General features: G+C 38.6%; 1 protein-coding gene across 1 annotated transcript; it reads right to left on the bottom strand.

Moving 5' to 3' along the window:
• Positions 1–139: 139 nt before the first annotated feature.
• LOC122555658 (extracellular calcium-sensing receptor-like) lies at positions 140–15,636 on the bottom strand. Its single transcript, XM_043701655.2, has 6 exons — positions 15,509–15,636; positions 9,870–10,161; positions 6,242–7,078; positions 4,167–4,394; positions 2,270–2,393; positions 140–1,056 (listed from the first exon to the last, which is right to left on the bottom strand). Exons 1-6 carry the CDS (start codon positions 15,634–15,636, stop codon positions 140–142), a joined length of 2,526 nt encoding a protein of 841 aa, XP_043557590.2.
• Positions 15,637–22,741: the final 7,105 nt, after the last annotated feature.

Below are 22,741 nucleotides of genomic sequence, written 5' to 3'. Positions count from 1 at the left end.
AGGTATTACAAGTTTAAAGAAAATCTATTCTTTGGAAATACATTTGTCATGACTTGTTATCCAGTACATATCCCATCCACCTACACAGCATGAAACATTGTGGGAAACATGTGACTTACACTCAGTGAAAACTCTGACCTTAAGTTGATTTCTTGGGACATGTTTTAGCCATAAGATATTTCTTCGTGTTTCTTTCTGGTTTTAACAGGATTATGTAACATTTTGGAGCAAAAATGCAGATAAGCAGACCAAAGCTTGATGCCAAAATAGCAAAGATTTCAATAGTGACAGCGTATTTTCCAGGAGAACTGATGTAGGCTGGGACAAAAGCCAACCAAACTGCACAGAAAATCAGCATGCTAAAGGTGATGAATTTAGCCTCGTTGAAGTTATCCGGCAGCTTTCGAGCTAAGAATGCAAGGACAAAGCTCATGCAGGATAAAAGGCCAATGTAACCCAGCACACAGCAAAATGCCATCACTGAGCCTAAATCACACTCAAAAATAATCTTCTTATTGTAATATTTAGTCTGCTTTACTGGAAATGGTGAAGACACAAGGAGCCAAGCAACACAGATTACAACTTGGACAACTGTGCAGGCCAGGACGCTGAGGAGTTGCTGCAGAGTCCCAAACCATTTCATCATGTTATTGTTGGGAAGAGTGGCTCGAAAAGCCATCAATACAACCAGGGTTTTGGCCAGTACACATGAAATGCAGAGAACGAAACTGACCCCAAACAGTGTGTGCCTCAGCATGCAGGACCAGACTGATGGTTGGCCAATAAAAGTCAGCGAGCACAGGAAACAGAACATCAATGAGATGAGGAGAAGGAAACTGAGTTCAGAGTTGTTGGCTCGAACGATTGGAGTTTTCCTGTAATACCAAAGGACCCCTGCAACAGACATTGTGCTGGCTGTTCCAAGCAAGGACACAGTTGTCAATGTGATTCCCATTGCTTCATCAAATGCGAGGAATTCAATTTCTTTCGGGATGCATTGATTTTTTTGTAGGTTGGACCAGTCTTCCAATGCACAAGGAACACAGTTCAGTGAATCTGAGATAATATGAATGACATATAAGCAATTTGCAAACCACAGCAACATTAGTTACATAGGTTTATACTTTACTACACTTTCCTTTTCACATGTTTCTCAGGTCAAAAGAATAATTTGAGTCTATTTTAAGAGTGTTGTTAGCTTTGACAAATGGTATGAAAATACTGCTGGGGAATAAAATTTGTTTCCTTTTCAAACACTCAGTTCCAGCATTGACAGGTACAACACATAATAAAATTCCCTTTGTCCTGACCCTATGCCAGTTATGCACAGCCCACAATAGCACATTAAAACATCTTTTCAGTGTTTGAGACACCTCTGAGTGAAATTGCTTTTTTGTGTGTGAGTCAACATTAAAGGAGGGGAGTTTGCAAGATAGCAGACCCACATCCACAAGGAACCAGATTGAAGATGTTTCGCCTACTCAGACAAACACCTTTCTCAACTTGACTCAAACTCTGGACTTTAACAGCCTTTCTGCTATGTAGGATATAATGCTATTTAAGATTGAATTGGATCACTATTGGAAGAATAAAAATATCAAAGGATATTGAGAAAATGATGCACGACGTGACTAGAACTGGTAGTTTCACTTGAAGCTGTCATGGTACTGTTTGGTATGTACAAGCCTGAGTTATGGCTATAGGTGAGCTGACAAACTAAATGTAACTTGAACTCAAAAGACTTCCACCTATGTAAACTGATGTGAGTGGTTGAGTTGTGATCTTGACCATGATTGCTTACTAGATGATGTTTTCTTTGTTCATATTTCATGAGGCTAACAGCAATATCCTTATTGTTGCCCTCGCTGTAATAAACTAACTCAACAGTGTCAAAGTCCAGGCATTTTCAGTCTATACAGATCAGTGCCATACGGCATGATGCATTTATCTATGATCTTATCATTAGAAGAAGGAATCATGTTGAACAGTGGATAGTAGATCTCTTGCACCTGTGTTGATTCTTTGAAACAAGTATCTAATTAATTCCTTTCTCTCCATGCAACTTTTTCTTCTTTTTCATCCATGTACCTTACTCCACTATGAAAATTGCTGTTGAATTACTTCCACCTGCCTTGTGGGCAGTGCATTCCAGATGATATCAACTCATTACAAAACACACATTTTCTGCATCTCTGCTCACATCCAATGAATTGAAGCAGAGAATTATTTGAAGCCTAATCATGGTAACAAACAACCATGCGATGTGTACCTATTTCAGTGCTAATCTCCCCATCAGCACATGGTAGGCAGTCAAAGCAGCAGATCTGTTCCCCATTTCGAATTGCTTTCCTTGATCCAGCAGGGCAACTTTTACTGCACAATGACTCTGGGGCCTGAAATATTAATGAGACAGAATGTGCATAATTTCATAGGTAAATTCTAGTAAACATAAAATAAAATTACTGCTGGTTGTATAACGTTACTGACATTGTAACACAGGAGCAATTTTCTCCATATTTCTGCTATCTGGAAAAAGTCTTACTGGCAGTAGAGATCAGAAGAATTGCTCTTATTTGAGTCATGACTGATTGGAGGCTTTTTTCAATGGATGCGACTATGAAATTGCTCAAAATGTTTTTAAAATTGCATGGTGGCATTTAACTTCAATGCTGCAATCACTGTAAAACCAGTGTAATCAGGCAACATAATCAAATTTAATTGGTTAATAACGTCATCATTTGATCAGAAAATATCTCTTAAGAGTGGCAACTGGTACAGTTTTATTATACAACTGAAATTAATTCTTATCATCTAAAATTAGTATTCTTAATTGTAATTAATCTGATTTAAAATAACTGTATTTTAACTAAAATAACTAAATTATTTCTAAAATATGAGATTGAACCATTTAGTTTCATTGGTATACACTAGTCAGTTTAATAAAAACCCGTTAGAATGAAAAAGGTGCATTGGCATTGTCACTGGACTAACAATTCAGGGACCAATGTTCAAATCCCACCTCAATTTGAAAATGTGGAATTATAAACCAAGTCTCAAGAACAATGAAGATGAGACTATCTTGAATTGTTCACTAATGGCTTTTAAGAAGAACACAAATCTGCTATCCTCACTCAGTCTAGCTTAGATGTAATTCCAGACCCAGAGAAATTTGGTTGATGTTGAATTAGACTGGTAAGTGCAGGAGTTGAAAGACAATTAGGAAAGGCATTTTGATTACAAAAGATCTTCAGTGTTGTAATTTGTTTTGCATTGATTCTTTCTAGAGATTATATGAAACCAAAAGTAGGAGGTGCAGAAGTAGACAATTCAGCCAGTTGAATCTGCTCTGCTATTCAATGGGATCATGGCTTCACTTATAATCCTCAATTCAACTTCCTTGCTTTTTCCCTATGAACTTTGATTCCCTTACTGTTTAAATGTTTGTCTATATCTGCCTCATATATACTTAAAGATCCATTCTTTACATCCCTCAGTGGTAAAGAAATCCACAGATTCACTACGCTCTGAAAGAAGCAATTCTTACTCGTCTCTGTCTTAAATGTGTAACTTCTTCCTCTGAGCTTATGCCCTCTGTCTGAGACTGTCCCACAAGGGGAACATCCTTTCTGTATATGCTGTGTCAAATTCTATAAAAAATAGGATACACAAAGACAAATCTGGTAAGGTCATCTCTTGTTCTTCTAGGTTTCGATTAGGAGATTAATCTACATAACCTCTTCTCGTAAGGCAGTCCCTCATTATAAACATTAGAGATGATCAAATTTAGTTGGATTTATATCTCATTGAGAAATTGACTAACCTGTTCTTAGAATCAGTTTATTTGAATTGTCTTAAGGTTTCTCAAAGTTAAAGTTTAGAGGTAATAAAATGATTGTGGTGGATTTGCTGATCTTTAAAAGTATGCTTAGGATTTTTGATGTGACAAACATCACAAGTCTATTCTGTTCACTGGTTCTGGAATAACAAGCCTTGAAAGTGAACAAGTAATGACTTACAGTCGAAAACTGTGGTGCTGGAAGAGCATAGCACATCAACAGCATCTGAGGAGCAAGAGAGTTGATCTGCTGTGCTTTTCCAGCGCCACACTTTTCGAATCTGACTCTCCAGCATTTGCAGTACTCACTTACTCCTAAATAATGACTTACTTCAATTTTCCCACCAGTCCAGATGATCATTTTTTCATTTAGGACAAGGTCATGGCCTGAATCTGAAGTTGCATCAAAATGTCCCACGTGCACAAATTTGATCGAGCCGTTTTCATTCTTCTGCCAGTTGACAATATCGTATGTTGCAACACTGTCACCATTATCATCAAAATAGACCTCTTCTCCCAATTTACTGGTGTATTTTACTTCTTTCAAGTAATGTAAGAGCTTAGTGAAAAATTAGAGTTTAAAATCGTCAACATCATTATGGAGTTGCACAACAAAATCATAAACTATCTGTCTTACTCTGAATTGTTTCAAAATTCTGCCTTTCCTTCATTTGCATCTTCATTGATGTAATAATGCAGAGACCATGAGGTCCTAGTGAAGCTGTGCAAAATGAGGGAAAGCAGATCAACAGACCTTTTCACACGATGGATGGAACTTAATTTATCCGATTGGAGTCTCACCCTCCATCATTGCAACAATCAAGCAATTGAGTATTTTTCTGAACAGCTTGACATTTAAGCATTGAGGTGAGTGGAAATCCTATCCTCTGGAGCATCAACGGTAGAATCCTTGATTGAGGTACATGTGGGCAGGGGAATGTTGCAGGGCTGATGTCACCAACAAAATAGGAAGGTCCATTGAAAGCAATGGTGAGATGTGTCTCTCATGATCAACAGTGAGTACCTGTGAATAAGGGACTCATTGGTAGGCTGCTGACAAACCTGACAAGCTTTTCTGCGTAGACTCCCTTCAAGTCCCTTTATTTGCCTTTGGTTGAATACCTACTTACTAGTGTCAATTGGCCTCTGGATGGGAAGAATATTGTCTACAATATCCCCCCACCCCCAACCCGCTCATCTTACATTTGATCAGAGGAGGTAGAATGGTGGTGGATACCCATCTTGCACCTTCCACCCAATTGAATGGATCCCTTCCCAGCTCTGAATTCAATTGTTGGGAAGTGGGGGAAGGGAACATTAATTTCAACCCATTCTTTCTTTTACGTTGACATCAACATTTTTCTTTTGCATTTTTATTATCGAAACAAGAACCACCTTTGTTTTTGGTAACAGGAAACACACCAGATTGACTATGTCATTTATCAATGCATCTCAGTCCCAATGTTTGATGTTATACTGACTAAGCATAAAGCTTGTTGCAATAGCTTGAGTTGTGAAAGGCTTTATATAAATGTGAGTTTTATTTTCTTATTGTTTAATCTGATTTATTAACTTCATAAATATTCTTAAATGGAAACAATTATTTTCAAACCTCAGTTTAATGTAAACAATGCATATCATTTGTTTTGGCATGCTGCTTTTATGGTATTTTCTGACTAAAATGTATAAGTCACTGGATTTAATTCATTTTGTAACACCTGTAGTTTACCATATTCTTATTACTATGATTAAACTATTTCAAATCCTGTTTTCTTCCTCTACTCTCGTTGCATGTAAAATTCACTTTTGCAACTTTTACTAAATCTCAATCAGTTACAGGACTTAAATAATAAAAATCCTTGTATCTTCTTTTTGTCCTAAAAAGCCTGTAAAAGCACAAACAATTAAACTGCCCTCAATGTGTGGGAATCAAGCAAAATCCATCAGGGAATATTTGGGACTAGGTTACAGCACTAACTTAAGAAATTCCTGGTTGCCTGATCCCTACCCCCATCCCACCCTGCAACATGCCCCAGATCTTTTACATGGAAATCAAGGGAGAGGTGGTTGAATTTTGAACAGTGAAAACACCAAGTTGTCCTCCCTGGGATAGCATGGCACTCTACTTCAAGTCCATTGGTGAAGATCCACACAGAATAAAAGATGATGTTTGATGCTCTACGCTGATGAGGCATCCTTCTGATAACTCTGCAATCTCTTGTAGGAGGATACCAATGTCCATGAACCCATCATTACCACATGAATCTATTTCTGCTGATTTCTGACCCTACATCATATCTTCTCTTTTGCTCCATCTTTTATAACCTGTACTGAAGAAATCTATGAAACTGCAGCATCATTGAAATTCATACATTTCAAATTAATTTACAATGCCTTAATATTTACCTGCCAAGATTTCAAGTTGAAGATACTAGCACAAGTTTGATTGCCAAATGGGCCATTCCCATTTTCACATGAATGTAAATTGTGAAGGGAATGAGCTATTGCATATACTGCTTTGTATACATTGTATGAAATTCTTAACTCTGATACTTCAGAATATATATTGTGAATATTGTTCAACTTTTCTGATCCTGTGCATTTTTTCCGAGATACCTTTGATGCTGGTTGCACTTTGTATTCGATGGTTGTCTGAAAAGAACAATTGAAGATTGTTTCCCATAATTCTCTCACAAAGGGGTTCTTCAGAGATTTGGAAGGATGGGCTTGAAGAAGGAAATTCTTCAGGCCTTGAATTTCAGCTTTGTGAATTGCTAACCCTATTGTCCCACTCAAAGTCAGGATGTTTTCTTTTGTTGCTATCAACGCAGATGTAACCCAGGCCTCACTGGCTATCCATTGTCGACCAGTGAGATTTTGCCTTACAATCTCTCTGATTAAAGGGTATGCATCTCCCTCAAGAGCAAACATGACAATGACCCTTGCAGTAGATGTCTTGATGGTCTCTGTTATTTGAAGTATCCTTTGCCTGGAGTACACCTTTGGAATTACTTCTGTAAAAGCAATGCAAATGCCAAGTTTTCTGACTGCGTCACTGAATGCTTGAATTCCATTATGGCCATAGTCATCATCACCTGCGATCGAACCAATCCAAGTCCAGCCAAACCGCTTCACCAGTTGAGCAACACCTTGAGCTTGGTGGGCATCACTTGGCATTGTTCTGAAAAAAGCTGGGAACTCATTTCTGTTACTGAGACAAGTGCAAGATGAGAAGTAGCTGACCTGTGGAGAAAATAATTAAAAGTATGTAAAGTTTAATTTAAAGAAAAGTGCAAAATAAGAATAGAGCTAGCAGAATGAATGAGATGTAGAAATCGCGTTAGAACGATACAAACCTTTGGAAGGCATTGAAGAAAAAATTCTACCTGGAGAGTAATGGTTGATGTAAAAAGCATGGATGCTTTTAACAGATACTATAATGAGTTAAGAACCTGAGGGAGAAAGCAGTAGTGGATACATTGACGGATTGTAGTGAAAATAGTTGGAGGTGGCTCATGTTGGGCCTAATGGCCTGTTGCTGTGTAGTATATTCTATGTTATTTCATTTATGTCACACTATATTTACATAGGAAAGGGGCACTTGCAACAAAAATCAAAATTCCAAATGGAATTTACAAAGTGAAATGAAAACATCATTTTGGAGGGTGATGATGTGCCCAGCCTCAGTTGTGCCCATGAAGCACAGAAGTACGGCCTTCTCCACATTACGAATATTAAACAACTACCTTATGCCAACATTAAGAATCTCACTGGATGATTTCAACTATTTGAATCCCATATGAAGCCATTATAGTTGTCTACTGATTGCTCCTTGACTAGTTGGTTAACAACAGTTTTTCCTTGGTCCTGTGTTTGGATAGCTGTTTACTGCCAGACAAGTCATTCTCTGAATGGTTGTCAATCACCTCCAACTTGTGGCTGGCATGGTGGCTCAGTGGTTAGCACTGCTGCCTGACAGCATCAAGGTCCTAGGTACAATTCCATTCTTGGGTCACTGTCTGCTTTGGTTTCTTCTGGGTGCTTCAGGCTTCTGCCACAGCCCAGAGATATGCAGATTAGATGGATTGACCATGCTAAATTGTCTATGGATGTGTAGGTTAGGTGGATTAGCTATGAGAAATACAGGAATTGGGTGAAATTGGGCTGAATGACCTGCTTCCACACTGTAGGGATTCTACGAATTCTTCTGACAAAGTTCAGGTCAAGGCATGCATGCAGGTTCAAGTGAAGCTGACTCGTGATCAACATACATATTTTCAACTCTCTACTTGTCATTACATTGTAGTCTAACTTGTAGTATTTCTCTGCTTCTGACAGTTATTCCACATCCTTTGTCAGCCATGTTATCTAATCTAATAGATAATAGCATGATCTTTTTCAAACATAAAATCAACAGGATTTAAACTGATGTAGATAGGTTCTGCTTCTTCTGGCTCCTCTGGGTCAGCCAGTTCCTCTAGATCTGAAAATGTGTTGCTGGAAAAGCGCAGCAGGTCAGGCAGCATCCAGGGAACAGGAGAATCGACGTTTCGGGCATAAGCCCTTCTTCAGGAATTAAGAAGGGCTTATACCCGAAACGTCGATTCTCCTGTTCCCTGGATGCTGCCTGACCTGCTGCGCTTTTCCAGCAACACATTTTCAGCTCTGATCTCAAGCATCTGCAGACCTCACTTTCTCCTCAGTTCCTCTAGATACCTTGGTGTCTTCACCAATTAAGTTATCAGGTCAAATGCAGATATCTTTTCTGCTTGTGAGACATTGTTGTTCCTGCAGCACTGACATTGGGTTTTAGCAGGAGTTGTTTGTTTTCTCGGTGTAGATCTGTTGAATGCCTCTCTGGAATGATAAAGCAAATAATATTTTTGCCCTCTTGAGGTAATGTTTGTTTTCCCCTCTCAAGATCTCTCTCAGGGCTGTAAGTCATTTTTGTTTCTCTTTTTAGCAGGCTTTGAAAAACTTTGTCTAAAGTTAAATTTTCCGTGGACTGTAAAAAATCTGACACAATTTCATCAAAAGTCCAACAATATTTCTATATCACGTGAATCCTGTTTTCAAAGTTCCAAACCATAGTTTTTGTTAATATGTAGGGGTGCCATTCATTAAATTGTCTACAATATTCTCCCGGAAGCTGAATTCATTTTGTTAATTTTGCTCATTTGAGAATTATATTTGTTCTTAAATTGAAATAACTATCAAAAGCTTTAAGATATCTTCAAACCTGTTTGAAAACTCTTTAGTATTTTACCTAATAAAGTAATCTGCATGGATATAAAAGTGGACTTAACTAACTTAAATCTCAGTGTTCAAATCTGAGGCAATGCTATATCTTAAAAACTGTCATGCACATGAAATCCAATCTTATGCACTCCATGGCCCATCTCTGACTTTGAATCTGTTATGAAGAATGATCCATATTTTGCTCATCTTGCTAATTATTTTTTACCGTGCAGCTTTAAATCTGTACTGTTTCAGCATTGCTTTAAACTTGCTCTTTCATATGTTTGTCTTCTGATATTCACCAACGCTTTTTCAATTGAATCACTGTTGACTTACTAAACTCTGTCCTATGGCCTTCGTAAGTCTTCCTAATAAAATTGTGGCTTAATTATTGAGTCCTGGCCCCTTAAAATCATTTTTATTTTCAAATTTCCCTTCTTCTATTAAACATTCTAGATTTATTTCTTAAAGCTTGTTAATTTTCAGTTAATTCTGAAGCCTTTCTGATTCTATAGCCCGGGTCTAAATTTCTTTTCTGGCCCTTTCACTATTTCTTTCTTCAAAGACATGTAAAAGAAATTCTCTTTCAATAAAGAATGTTATTTGTGGGAGTTTGCTGAGAAGAACACTGCTTTCAGAGTTAGCATCAATGACTAGTCATTAAAAGTTATTGTACTCTAACCCTAACCCTAACCCGAAAATGCTTTCGATGTCCGAAAGACAGAAAAGCTCATTCTTTTACATTTTCCTTTTATGAATTGTGGACTGAGGTTAATATTCATAATCATGATCTCACCATTGGAATATTGAAGGACATCATTGTTCTTGCTACCACCAAAGATTGTGTTGACCCTGCATCGCCAACTATCACAGGGATCGAAGAAGAACCCACACAGTTGTATTTGAAGACATCTTCATGTGGACCACTGGCTAATGTTAATGCTGCTCTTAATGAATGAGAAGGTGTAGTACAGGTATCATAAATGTTATAACCTAATGTTATATTTGGCAGGAGCACTGGATCCTTGTTTATTTCTTGTAATGCAAAAATCATGGTCTGCATCCAGCGAAAAGACCTGGAATTGAAACTGAGAAATATATGTTCATTTATTAATTACTGTTTTACAATTTCAAAGCTGAGAAAATTTTGCATATTATATTATAGCAAATGTAAATGACATACCATCATCAACGGAGGGGAAAAAATAATAAAGAAGCACATTATCTTTTTGGTGAAATATTGCAATGCTCTGAGAAGCAAAAAGACCTTGGAGTCCCATTGCGTGAAACACACAAGTTAGTAGGCAGGTATAGCAAGTAATAAATAACGCTAATAGGATGCTATCATTTTATTACAAGGGTAATTGAATGCAAATGTAGAATGTTATGCTTTAGTTACATACAGGACACTGGTGAGACCACATCTGGAGTCGCTACAGTTTTGGTCACCTTATTTAAGAAAGGACATAATTGCATTTGCAGCAGTTCAGAGATGTTTATTCAACTATCTCTGTGTACTGTGTATTGACAAAAGGCTGGGCAGGATAGGCTTATATCTGCTGGAGTTTAGAAGAGAAAAAAGTGACTTTAGGAACATGGGGTAAATGTGGAGATGATGTTTCCTCTCATGGGATAATCTCAAACTAAAGGAGCTACTGTTCACAAATCAGAGGCTGTCCATTTAAAGAGTGTTGAGGTGTCTTTTTATCCTCTCAGAGGGATGTGAATCTTTGGAACTCTCTTCCTGACATGGTGGAAGCAGAGTCTTTGAATATTTTTCAGACATTCTTTCTAAGGATTTTTCTTAAGCAAGGGGCTGAGTATTTATCAGAAGTAGATGGAAATGCAGATTTGAGGTAACAATTAGATTAGCCTAGATTTTATTCAATGGTGGAGCAGTTTTGAGGGACTGAATGGCATACATCTACTCCTTTTTTATATTTATATGTTGACAGGAAATGAAAATATTTAACTACCACTTTCCAGACAATGAATGATATTAATGACTACTAAAATTATTAATAATTTCCAGTTTTGTTGTATTAATGGTGTTAGAATGACTTAGTTAATAATACTCTCATCTCTAAATCAGAAGCTTATGAGCAGGATTTTACCAGCCACTATGGTTCACACCTTCACTGGCTAAAACATCTGGGAAACTCTGCACATGATCCCAATGGCTTCTCTGCAGAATTTAACATTGCGAGCTGCTTTGTGAAGAGACTTGCACCCCTTTCACGGAAGCAAGTCTTATCATAGAAGTATGTCAGTCAATCAGATGGCCGGCAGTTCTGTACACCCAGCAGTACTAGCCACGTGGTGGGGCCACGGAGAGTTGCACCCCTCTCAGGAACTCAGGTCAGTTGGAGTTGAGAAACTTGGCAAAATAGTGAGGGAGGGTTGGGGGCTTGTTTCAACAAGCTACAAGAATGATTAGTAGGGGGATTGACATTGGCCGGGATGGGGCCATAGGAAATCTCCACCATTAACGACCCCACACCAGCTGGTGTTGGGTTTCCCACATGGTATTGGCCTCAAAACATTCCCCCTTACCCGCCCAAGGCCCTGTATAACATATTGATTGATGCTGAATGAGATTCTTAAATGTTGGGCAAGCCACCTGATACATACTTCGCTGCATTAAACTTCAGATGAGCAGACAGGAAGGGCATCCACTGGATTTATATGCCACACTTCACCTTTTAACACTCCAGCAGGGAAGATAACCTCTTCTACTCACCAGTTATTTATGCCGTTATCTCCCTGCACTGTGCATCATTTTTCTTGTGTTATTTTATCAGTCTTGCCCTATCTTGCCCTATCTGTCCTTTCCTTGTTCCCAATTTCACTGCTACTGAAATTGCTTAAAAGTTATTCATCTCTAAAAGGTTCCAGTTTTGATGAAATGTTTCCAACTAGATGTGTCAGCTCTGTTTCATAGAAATGTAGTAAACAGAAGTAGGAGTAGGTCATTCAGCCCTTTGAACCTGCTCTAGGCAATCAGTATGATTATGGCTGATCATCAGCTCAGTGCCCTGTTCCTGGATTAGCCCCATACCTTTTGATCCCTTTAGCTCGAAGAACTATATCTAATTTATTTTTGGAAACATTCAATGTTGTAGCCCTTAATGCTCTTTGTGCCTGAGAATTTCACAGCTCTTTACTCTCTGAGTAAGAAATTTCTCCTCATTTCAATCCTAAATGGCCTATCCGTTATCCTTATACTTTGACTATGAGAAACTTTTGAGGACTCTGTGACTATAATTGATGGAATTTAGAAGGATGAGATTGATCTAATTGAAACTTACAGAGTACTGAGTGGCCTGGACAGAATGGATGTTGGGAAGAAGTTTCCAGTGCAAGGAGAAACTAGGACCCGAGGGCACAGCCTTAGAGTAAAGGGAAGATCTTTTAGAATGGAGATTAGGAGAAACTTCTTCAGCCAGAGAGTGGGTGAATCTTTGTAATTCATTGTCATAGAAGGCTGTGGAAGCCAGATCATTGAGTATATTTAAAACTGAGATAGCTAGGTTCTTGCTTGTCAAGGGGATCAAGGGTTACAGAGAGAAAGCGAGAGAATGGGATTGAAAAACTTATCAGCCATGATTGAATGGCGGAGTAGACTCGATGAGCTGAATGGGCTAATTTCTGCTCCTCTGTCTTATGGTCTTCTGTTCTTATGGACCCCTGATTCTATGCTCCTCAGTCATCAGAAACATGCTTTCAGCATTTACGCTGTCTAGTCCTGACAGAATTTTATAGGTTTCTATGAGATCCCTCTCACTTTTCTAAACTCCAGTAAATATAGTTGAAAACAATCTAGTGTCTTTTGATATATCCTGCCATCCCCAGGATCAGTTTGGTAAACCTTTGTTGCACTCCTTTCATAGCCAAAACATCCTTCCTTAGAGAAGGAGACCAAAACTGCCCTATACAATTATAGTAAGACATCCATTCACTCAAATCTTCTTGCTGTGAAAACCAATGTACTATTTGCTGTCTTCACCACTTGCATACTTATTTTCAGCAATTGGTGTATGAGGATACTTAGGTCTTATTGTATCTCTCTTTTCTCAATCTATCAGATATAATCTGCCTTAATCTGCCTTAATCTGCCTTAATCTGCCTTAATATAATAAAACAAAGAACTATGGATACTGGAAATTTGAAACAAAAATAGAAGTTTCTAAAGAAACTTAGCAGGTCTGGCAGTATCGGTGGAGAGACAGCAAAGTTAATATTTCGGTTTCAGAGACCTTTTTTCAGAAGCTAATGGTCTGCCTTTCCTACTTTTGCTACCAAAGTGGATAATCTCATGTGTCTACATTGTATTTCACTGCATACATTTGCCCACACACTCACCTTGTCCAAATCACACTGAAGCATATTTGCATCCTCCTCACAGTTCACCCTCCCACTCAACTTTGTATCATCTGCAAACTTGTTGAGTGTTCCCAATGACGTCTGGTGTTATTTCTTTGAATGTGAGTCCTGTGACAGTTGTCTCTAAGTAAAGATTGAACTGTTACACCTGAATGTACGCCTGACCATGTAATTAACTTTTAAGCACTGACTATACATCAAACCTATACAGATGAAGTAAAGCTTTCAAATTCTTTAATTCATAATGCTAATAATTGAGATATAATCTGTCATCTGAATATATTTCTCCGTAGATAGCTTTGCATAACTTAAGTTGGCTTTATATCTGCACTAATCAGCTCCATTTTTTCATATGTCCTTGGAGACAATAAGATGAAAATAAAATCTTGCTGGTTAAGTGCTTATCTATCTCCTGAGGCAGCTATGCAGTGACTTTGTCAGCACTGTTCAAAGAGTTCTATATTTCATCTGACTTCAGTTGAGCCATTATTTGTAGATGCTGTTGAATGTTTTGCTTAACAAACTCATCAATACACAAGTAAGTTGCAATTTTAACATAGTAATAAAAACTTAATGATACAGATGTAATATTTGTAAAACAGGTTGGGATAATTTTCCTTTTAGATATGCATAGACAACTGGCCTTTACTCCTCAAATTCCATTAATGTTACACCACCATAGTCTTATCAGACCATAGGGTGCTCTCTCATTAGAGAGAGAAGTGACTGGTGGTGATTTCACCTAAGGGCCACCAGATCTCAGGCAAGGAAAGAGGTAGAGAAGGAGAGTTCTTCATGGTAACCTCAAACCAGTGATGGGAAGCAAATCCACACCTTTGGTGTCACACTGCTCTATAAGACAACCATCCAGCCAACTGAGCTAAATCAATTCCCAATGCTGCTTACATGATCAGAACATTCTACCCTGTAACATGAATATTTTGCAAAACAATTTATGGATGGTGAAATTTGACTTGTAGCAAATGCTGCATGTGGTACAGTCATATTTGGCTGGCTGCCATACAAGTAACACTTCTGAAGTGACACTGTTATAAAGCCAAGGGAAGTTTGAAGAAATGGAATGGAAAAAGTATTTAAATATTAATCTCATAAGTTCCGCATGCATTCATTTTATCTTAAGAAACTCAAATGAAATTACCTTCCAGTCAATCTATTCCACAATAAAATTATGAATGAGGAAGGATTTTAACGAGCTAATCATTGGCCAAATTTACTAGCTAAATGTTACTGCATTAACTCACTACTCTTGCTTCGGTGTCTATCCTTTCTCAACTTTACCTGATCCAGCTTCAACATCCTCCTTCCTTGGGTTCACTGTTCCTGTTTCTGGAGAAAAGTCCACTGACTCGCATAAACATCTTAACTACACTTTCTTATACTCTGTAGTCTGAAGGGACTCCACTCTTTTCTGCCAGTTTCCCTTTCTCCATCATGCTACCTTCTACAGTGGTGCTTCTGGCATCATGTATTCTTGTTTCTCAATTGAGAAAACTGCCTCTTCCCACTTTAGTTGACAAGGCCCTTGATCCAGTCCAACCCATTGCCTGCACTTTTGTCCTTACAATTACCCCTCCCTTCCAAAACCAGAACTGGGGTCTGCCTGGTTCTCACATTCTTCTCCACTAATCTCCAAATTCAAAGGATCATCCTCTGCCTTTTCTGCCAAATTAAAGGCTATGAACTTTATGCTCATAGCCTTTAATTTTCTACTTCCTCACAAAACTACTTGTCCTCACCACATTCCCATACTATCACATGCACATATTTTCTCCTAGATTTAATAATAATATGTAATAAGATTTCATACCCTAACAATCCAGTTGACAGAATAAAAACATTCTAACTTCATGTTCTTATAGATATATAAATGCTTGGTTGCATTTGTAAAATTGAAATGTTATCTTACAGCTTGTGTTGATTTAGAAAATATCAATAATTTTTGAAAATATTTTCAATGATTATTAACATTTAGCAATCATCTGAGGTGATTTCCAGTTTAAAAACAAAAGGCATCATCAGATTCTGACTTACCCTTTACAGACTGGTGGAGCTGGTTCTACCTTGAATGACAGGTTCGGTTGGATTGTTTGAAAATGAATAGGAAACAAGCCAGTCAGAACAACATCTCCGTTCATAGAAATCCCAGAAAGATCAAACATTCCTTGATGTCTGCATGTTGGTTCAACTATTCCAGCTGTTGCTGTTGTGAAAAGGAGCAAGCTCAAAGCCAATAGAAAACACATTTCTGTATTTCTACAGCATTAACTGTGACTCTGTTTCTTTGCATCCCCATTTATACACTCACTAGATTAGTTAGTGCCAAGTGAATTGATGGTTGATTAAATATTGCCAGCAAATGCTACTGCAGAGCTCAACAGTACCCAAGCCACTAAATCTTCCATACCTCCTGGGAATAGATATTACCTGAAGAATTCACATTATTATGGTTTATATATCCATGGATAAGGGCAATGAAAACTTGTCTTTGTCTGAGTCATATCTTGTAAACTAAGAGGTAAGAGCCTCTGCCTTCTCCCCAGAAGGCTGAGTAGGCTTACACAATGCGCAACTGAATCATAAAGTCAGGGACCCACAATTGCCTCTGCATTGAATTCATTAACATTAACCAGCACTGTAGCTGCCCAGGAAGGTGCACATTTTCATTATGATCCATTCCTCTTTTAAAAACACTGCAAAGCATTTCAGGCAAAATGAACTGACTTTTTTTTTCACCACAGTGACTTATTATTTAGGCTAAGTTGTCATTTTGCTGGCATAAGTTTCCTTGATAGCTCACTGGACTCAAAAAGTTAATTTTGAATCCTTTTCAAAGGGGAGGTTCTTAAAAATAAGGAAGTCCAGAGATAATCTTAGAAAATTTGCAATGTTCTAAGATTTTTGTCCACTTGCAGCTTCGTATTATTTTAGACTGTGAGAATGCTGTCTCATTATGTATCTGATCTATGCGTTTCTGATTGCATTTGTGTAAATTTAAAATGATAGCATAGTTTTTTTCTTGAGCATTTTACCTCATCAGCACTTCACAGGACCACTGCAATTACAGCAAAGAAAGACAAACATAACAACATCATGCAAATGCCATCATCTCAAGGTCTGTCCAGATCAGAAATCAATCTCACTGCTCTATGCCATCGATCCATCATCATTACTATCTCAAAATCTGGGAATTCCTAACCGAACTCCAACACCACGTGATGGTTCAAAGAAATAATCACACCACTAACTTACAGTGCAACTAGTGGTAAACAATCAAGGAGCAAATTACTGCAGATGCTGAAGTCTGTACTGAAAACAATCAATGCTGGAGATTGCAGTGGGTCAGGCAGCATCCATGGAGAGAAGGCAAGCTAACGTTTTGAGTCCAGATGACTGTTCATCAGCTATGAAGAGTCATCTAGAATTGAAACATTTGCTTGCTCTCTCTCCACGGATGCTGTCTGACCTGTTATGATAAACAATCAATGCTGCTTTGCAATTCATTGAGAACACAAATTTTAGCAAAGCTGTAATTATTTCACTACAGTCAGCATGGAACTGGTGAAGACCCTGTTCTGTTCTGTACTGGTCTATATCCTGGAAATTAGGACAATTGATCCTAACTGTATGCCAGCGTATGACAGATATTCCTCCAGGCAGATACATCTCATTAAAGTATCTCTGCGAGAAAATGGTTAAAATTTTGAACAGATTGTACAGACTAAGCTTGTTCTCCCTCAAATATGTAAGATTAATTGACCAATTTAAGCTGAAAAGATTTAGCAAATAAATAGAAATAAACTTTTTTGTTGGTAAGTGTCCATAACATGGGGGAATATCCTTAGAGATAGATCAATCAGGAGTGTTTTCAGGTGGAATCTGTTCACATATTTTTGGAAATCTGGAACCATATCCTCTTAAAGCTATTGAGGTTGTGGCACATCAATTTAAAATTTCAAAACTGAAATTGAGTTTTGAGAGGTAAATGTAGTAGAGGTTGTTAAGATCCAAGCTGATAGCAATACTAGACAACTCAGATCCCAGAATTAAACTTGGCTTTAAATATCTTATATATTTATTGTTTGGAATTGGTCAATATGGTGATTAGTCCAAAACTCTACAATGTGAAAAAAGGCTATTCAGCTCATTGTGTCTGCACGAACCCTCTGAAGAGTATTCTATCTAGACCCAGCCCCCCATAGCTAACCCATCTGGTCAACTCATCCCTAGACTCTACAGGGCAATTTAACATGGCCAATTCACCTCGCATGCACATCTTTTGGCTGTGGGAGGAAACTTACATAGACACGGGAAGAATGCGCAAACTCCACAAAGACAGTCACCCAAGGTTGGATTTGAACCTGTATTCCTGGTGCTGTGAGGCTAACCGCTGAGCCACTATATCACCTACAGACAGCAGTTACTGACTTACTGCAGTTTTAGCTCTTAGCAGACCTGCATGATGAATTCGCATTCAATTCACGTAACAGCCCATTGTTAAATCTCTTATCAGTTCCTGTTATCTTCAACTTTATCCAACATTTCCTCCTTTTTGATCATATCTACTGGGTTTGCCCATAAATCTAACAGCCGAAAATATCCCAATTGGAACGACTTGAAGAAATTTCAAAGCTTTTCTGGCTGGCAAAATTCACACGCCAGAAGCTAATTTTACTGATGAGATTCATACCCATGAACTGAATGGAAAAACTTCATTTTTTTATCATTAATTCATAGCATGTGGGTGTCACTGGTTGAGCAGATTTAGCAGATCAGTTGAAGGTAGATGTAAAAGCAGGATCCTGTAAGGATGAGATTCTTCAAGTGAATGTACACTTAAAATTAGGAGATAGGAAACCTGAAATTAGGTTATCACAGCTGAAATTAACTACGATTGAGTTAGAGATGATAAAACCATACTTAGAGAGGAAAAGAGAAATGAAAATAGTTGAATTAGAAGATCATGAAAATAGAACTGTGGAGATTAATGGAATGAGAGGATAATGAAAAACCAGAAAATATCAGAAAGAGAGCAGGAAATAAAACAATCAATAACACAAAGAGAGAAAGAAAGTTAAAAAGAAATGCAATTATGAAAACTTGAACTCTAAATGGATAAAGGAATTGAAGAACATGAGTTAGAAAGAGAAAAGCTTGGAACAAAGAGGAAAGAAGGAGGTGGGAGCTCCTGCAAAGATTCTAATTCAGTTGAGGGACAAGAAAGAAAACGAAAACATTTGTTAAAAATCACACAACACCAGGTTATAGTCCAACAGGTTTAATTGTAAGCACTAGCTTTCAGAGCTTTCAGACATAACCACCTGATGAAGGAGCAGCACTCTGAAAGCTAGTACTTCCAATTAAACCTGTTGGACTATAACCTAGTGTTGTATTATTTTTAACTTTGTACACCCCAGTCCAACACCGGCATCTCCAAATCATAAGACATTTGTGGAATTTTCAAGGGAGAAAGGAATGCTGTGGGATCAGCAGTTTAGCTCATGTACACTAGAGGAAAGTTTTGATAATGGAAGGAAAATTGTAATCATGGAAAAATTCTGAAATAGCGAAGTTAAAACTTATTTAGATGAATGTCAAGTATTCAAGATCAGAGAATTAGCTTTGGTAGATACCTATGAATCTTGCAATTACAAATGGCAAATGGTCATATGGAAATCCACAAGGTGATTGGAGGAATAGAGAGTATGCAGATGGAAGAAGTATTCATTTTAGAGAACAGACTGAAGGATGCATAGTTACAAATTAGAATGGTTAGAATAAAGAAGTGATGTAAAGAAATTATCATGCTTTCATTGCTGAAACAAAGCCAATTGCTGGAATTTAAATGAGAGATCAATTGCAGTCATTGAATAAATCTAAGGAGCCTTCAGATATCGGGAAAGGAAATAGGCACTGAAACAGTTGCAGTGATACAAAGAGAACATTTCCTTAGAATGTAACAAGAAGGGAGACATGGCACAGAACAGTCCTGAATTTTTTTTTCCAGAGATTGACAAGGAAAATCAGACCACTGGTGAATTTTACCTTAAAAAGAGAGACATTTACTTATGCTTCATATCAAGCAGGTAAACCAATAGAACATTGTATACACTGGAGTAAGTCAGTCACTGATGCTGATTGATTCTACTACTTATCTTCAAAAAATGTGAGTGAAGAGGAAAATATTAATTGGAGATTACAAACCAGTCTTGACATTCAATGGTATTCATCACTGAATCCCTCAATATCAAAATCCTGGGGGTTATTATGAACCAGAGACTCAATTGACTCACCACATAAACACAATAGGGTGTAGGTTTGCTCACTGAGCTGTAGGTTTGATATCCAGACGTTTCATTACCTGGCTAGGTAACATCATCAGTGGTGACCTCCAAGTGAAGCGAAGCTGTTGTCTCCTGCTTTCTATTTATATGTTTGTCCTGGATGGGGTTCCGGGGGTTTGTCATTTCCTGTTTGTTTTCTGAGGGGTTGATAGATGGTATCTAGATCTATGTGTTTGTTTATGGCATTGTGGTTGGAGTGCCAGGCCTCTAGGAATTCTCTGGCATGTCTTTGCTTAGCCTGTCCCAGGATAGATGTGTTGTCTACAAAATTCCATGCAAGGACTGCCACAAACACTACGTAGGACAAATGGGAAGAAAGTTAGCCACCAGGATACACGAACACCAGCTAGCCACAAAAAGACACAACCCTCTCTCCCTCGTAGCCCTACACACGGATGAAAAAAACCACCATTTCGACTGGGACAACACATCTATCCTGGGACAGGCTAAGCAAAGATATGCCAGAGAATTCCTAGAGGCCTGGCACTCCAACTACAATGCCATAAACAAACACATAGATCTCGATACCATCTATTAACCCCTCGGAAAACGAACAGGAAATGACATCACCACAAACCCCAGGAACCCCATCCAAGACAAACATATAAATAGAAAGCAGGAGACAACAGCTTCGCTTCACTTGGAGGTCGCCACTGATGTTGTTACCGAGCCAGGTAATGAAACGTCTGGATATCAAACCTACAGCTCAGCGAGTAAACCTACACCCTAAACCTCAAACTGAGCTACAAACCTTCACAAACCTTGCATAAACACAATAGCAGGCCAGAGGTTAGGAACTGCACTGAGTAACTTACCTCCTGACTTCCCAACACCTATCCACCATCTGCAAGGCACAAGTCAGAAGCGGGATGGAATGCTCCCCATTTGCCTGGATGAGTTCAGCTCCAGCAACAATCAAGAAATTTAATTGGCACTATAGCCTCAAACATCCACTCACCCCACCAACAACACTCAAAAGCAACAGTGTGCACTATTTACAAGGCACACTGCAGAAATTTACCAAAGATTCTTAGACAGTACCTTCCAAACCAATGACCATTTCCATCTAGAATGACAAGGGCAGCAGATAACACCATCTTCAAGTTCCCCTCCAAGCTGCTCATCATCCTGATTTGGAGATATATTGTCATTCCTTCACTATTGCTAGGTCAAAGTCTTGGTATTCTGTCCCTAATGGCCCTTGTGGATCAACAAGGTGGACTGCAAACGTTCAAGAAGGCAGCTCTCCATCACCTTCTCAAAGGGAATTAGTGACAGGTAATAAATGCTGGCCAGCCATCAATACCACATCCCACAAATCAACTAAAAGAATCTCCTTAAACAGGGTTGAATTAAAACATGACTTGCTAAATGGATAATTGATTCCCTCACTGATTCACAATGTGTCCACCTCAGCCTTGAATAAACTTAATGACCTAGCCGTAACTGTCTGCTGCAGTAAAGGATTTTAAAGATCTATTACTCTCAGTAAAAAAAGTACTCTTCATCTCTATCTCAAATGGCCCAATCTCTTTCTCTGAGATTTTACCTCTCGTCCTAGCCATTCCCAGATGGAAAACAGCCTCTGCACATCTATCCTGTCAAGCCCACTAGGAATCTTATATGTTTTAATAAGGTGTCCAGTAATTATTCTCAACTTCAAGCCAAGCCAAGCCAATTCAAACTCTCCTCATAAGAAAATCCCTCTATATTCAGGCTCAATCTGATGAAGCTTACCTGGAATGCTTCCAATGCTAGTTTATCTTTCCTTAGATTAGGGGATCAAACTGTTCACAGTATTCCAGATGTGGTAAGATTAGTGCCTTGTATAGTTTCAGCAAGAACTCCCTGTTTTTATACACTATTGGCTTTGAAATGAAGATCAACATACCACTTGCCTTCCCTATTAACTGCTAAACTTGCTCACAAATTTGGCGATTCTTGCAGGAGAGGCCCCCAACTCAATCCTTCTGTGGTGCAGTTTTCTACAGTCTTATCCCATTTAAATAATTTTCTGTTCTTCTTTTCTTCTTGCCAAAGAACATATTCTCACGCTTTTGCCTGCTGACTTAACATGTCTACATCCTTCAAAAACTTGTTGAGTCATCTTCACCACTTGCCTTCCCACCTAGAATATAGAACATAGAACAATACAGCACAGAACAGCCCTTCGGCCCACGATATTGTGCCGAACATTTGTCCTAGCTTAAGCACCTATCCATATACTTATCCAATTGCCGCTTAAAGGTCACCAATGATTCTGACTCTGCCACTCCCACAGGCAGCATATTCCATGCCTCCACCACTCTCTGGGTAAAGAACCTACCCCTGACATCCCCCCTATACCTTCCACCCTTCACCTTAAATTTATGTCCCCTTGTAACACTCTGTTGTACCCGGGGAAAAAGTCTCTGACTGTCTACTCTATCTATTCCCCTGGTCATCTTATAAACCTCTATCAAGTCACCCCTCATCCTTCGCCATTCCAATGAGAAAAGGCCTAGCACTCTCAACCTATCCCCGTACGACCTATTCTCTATTCCAGGCAACATCCTGGTAAATCTCCTCTGCACCCTCTCCAAAGCTTCCACATCTTTCCTAAAATGAGGCGACCAGAACTGCACACAATACTCCAAATGTGGCCTTACCAAGGTCCTATACAGCTGCAACATCACCTCACGACTCTTGAATTCAATCCCTCTGCTAATGAACGTTAATACACCTTCTTACAAGCTCTATCCACCTGAGTGGCAACTTTCAAAGATCTATGAACATAGACCCCAAGATCCCTCTGCTCCTCCACCTTACTAAGAACCCTACTGTTAACCCTGTATTCTGCATTCTTATTTGTCCTTCCAAAATGGACAACCTCACACTTGGCAGGGTTGAACTCCATCTGCCACTCCTCAGCCCAGCTCTACAT

The sequence above is a fragment of the Chiloscyllium plagiosum genome, unplaced genomic scaffold (genome assembly GCF_037043375.1).
Source record: "Chiloscyllium plagiosum isolate Xiang-an unplaced genomic scaffold, Cpla_swu_hap1 HiC_scaffold_13, whole genome shotgun sequence".
Taxonomy (NCBI): Eukaryota; Metazoa; Chordata; class Chondrichthyes; order Orectolobiformes; family Hemiscylliidae; genus Chiloscyllium; species Chiloscyllium plagiosum.
This window is presented reverse-complemented; position numbering and strand designations above follow the sequence as displayed.

Coding starts and splice junctions, on each gene's coding strand:
- LOC122555658 (XM_043701655.2), bottom strand. CDS start 15,636: ATGTTTGATCTTTCTGGGATTTCTATGAACGGAGATGTTGTTCTGACT. Junction 10,162..15,508: donor GCTCCACCAGTCTGTAAAGG/GTAAGTCAGAAT, acceptor TATATTTCTCAG/TTTCAATTCCAGGTCTTTTC. Junction 1,057..2,269: donor GGAGATTAGCACTGAAATAG/GTACACATCGCA, acceptor ATATTATCTCAG/ATTCACTGAACTGTGTTCCT.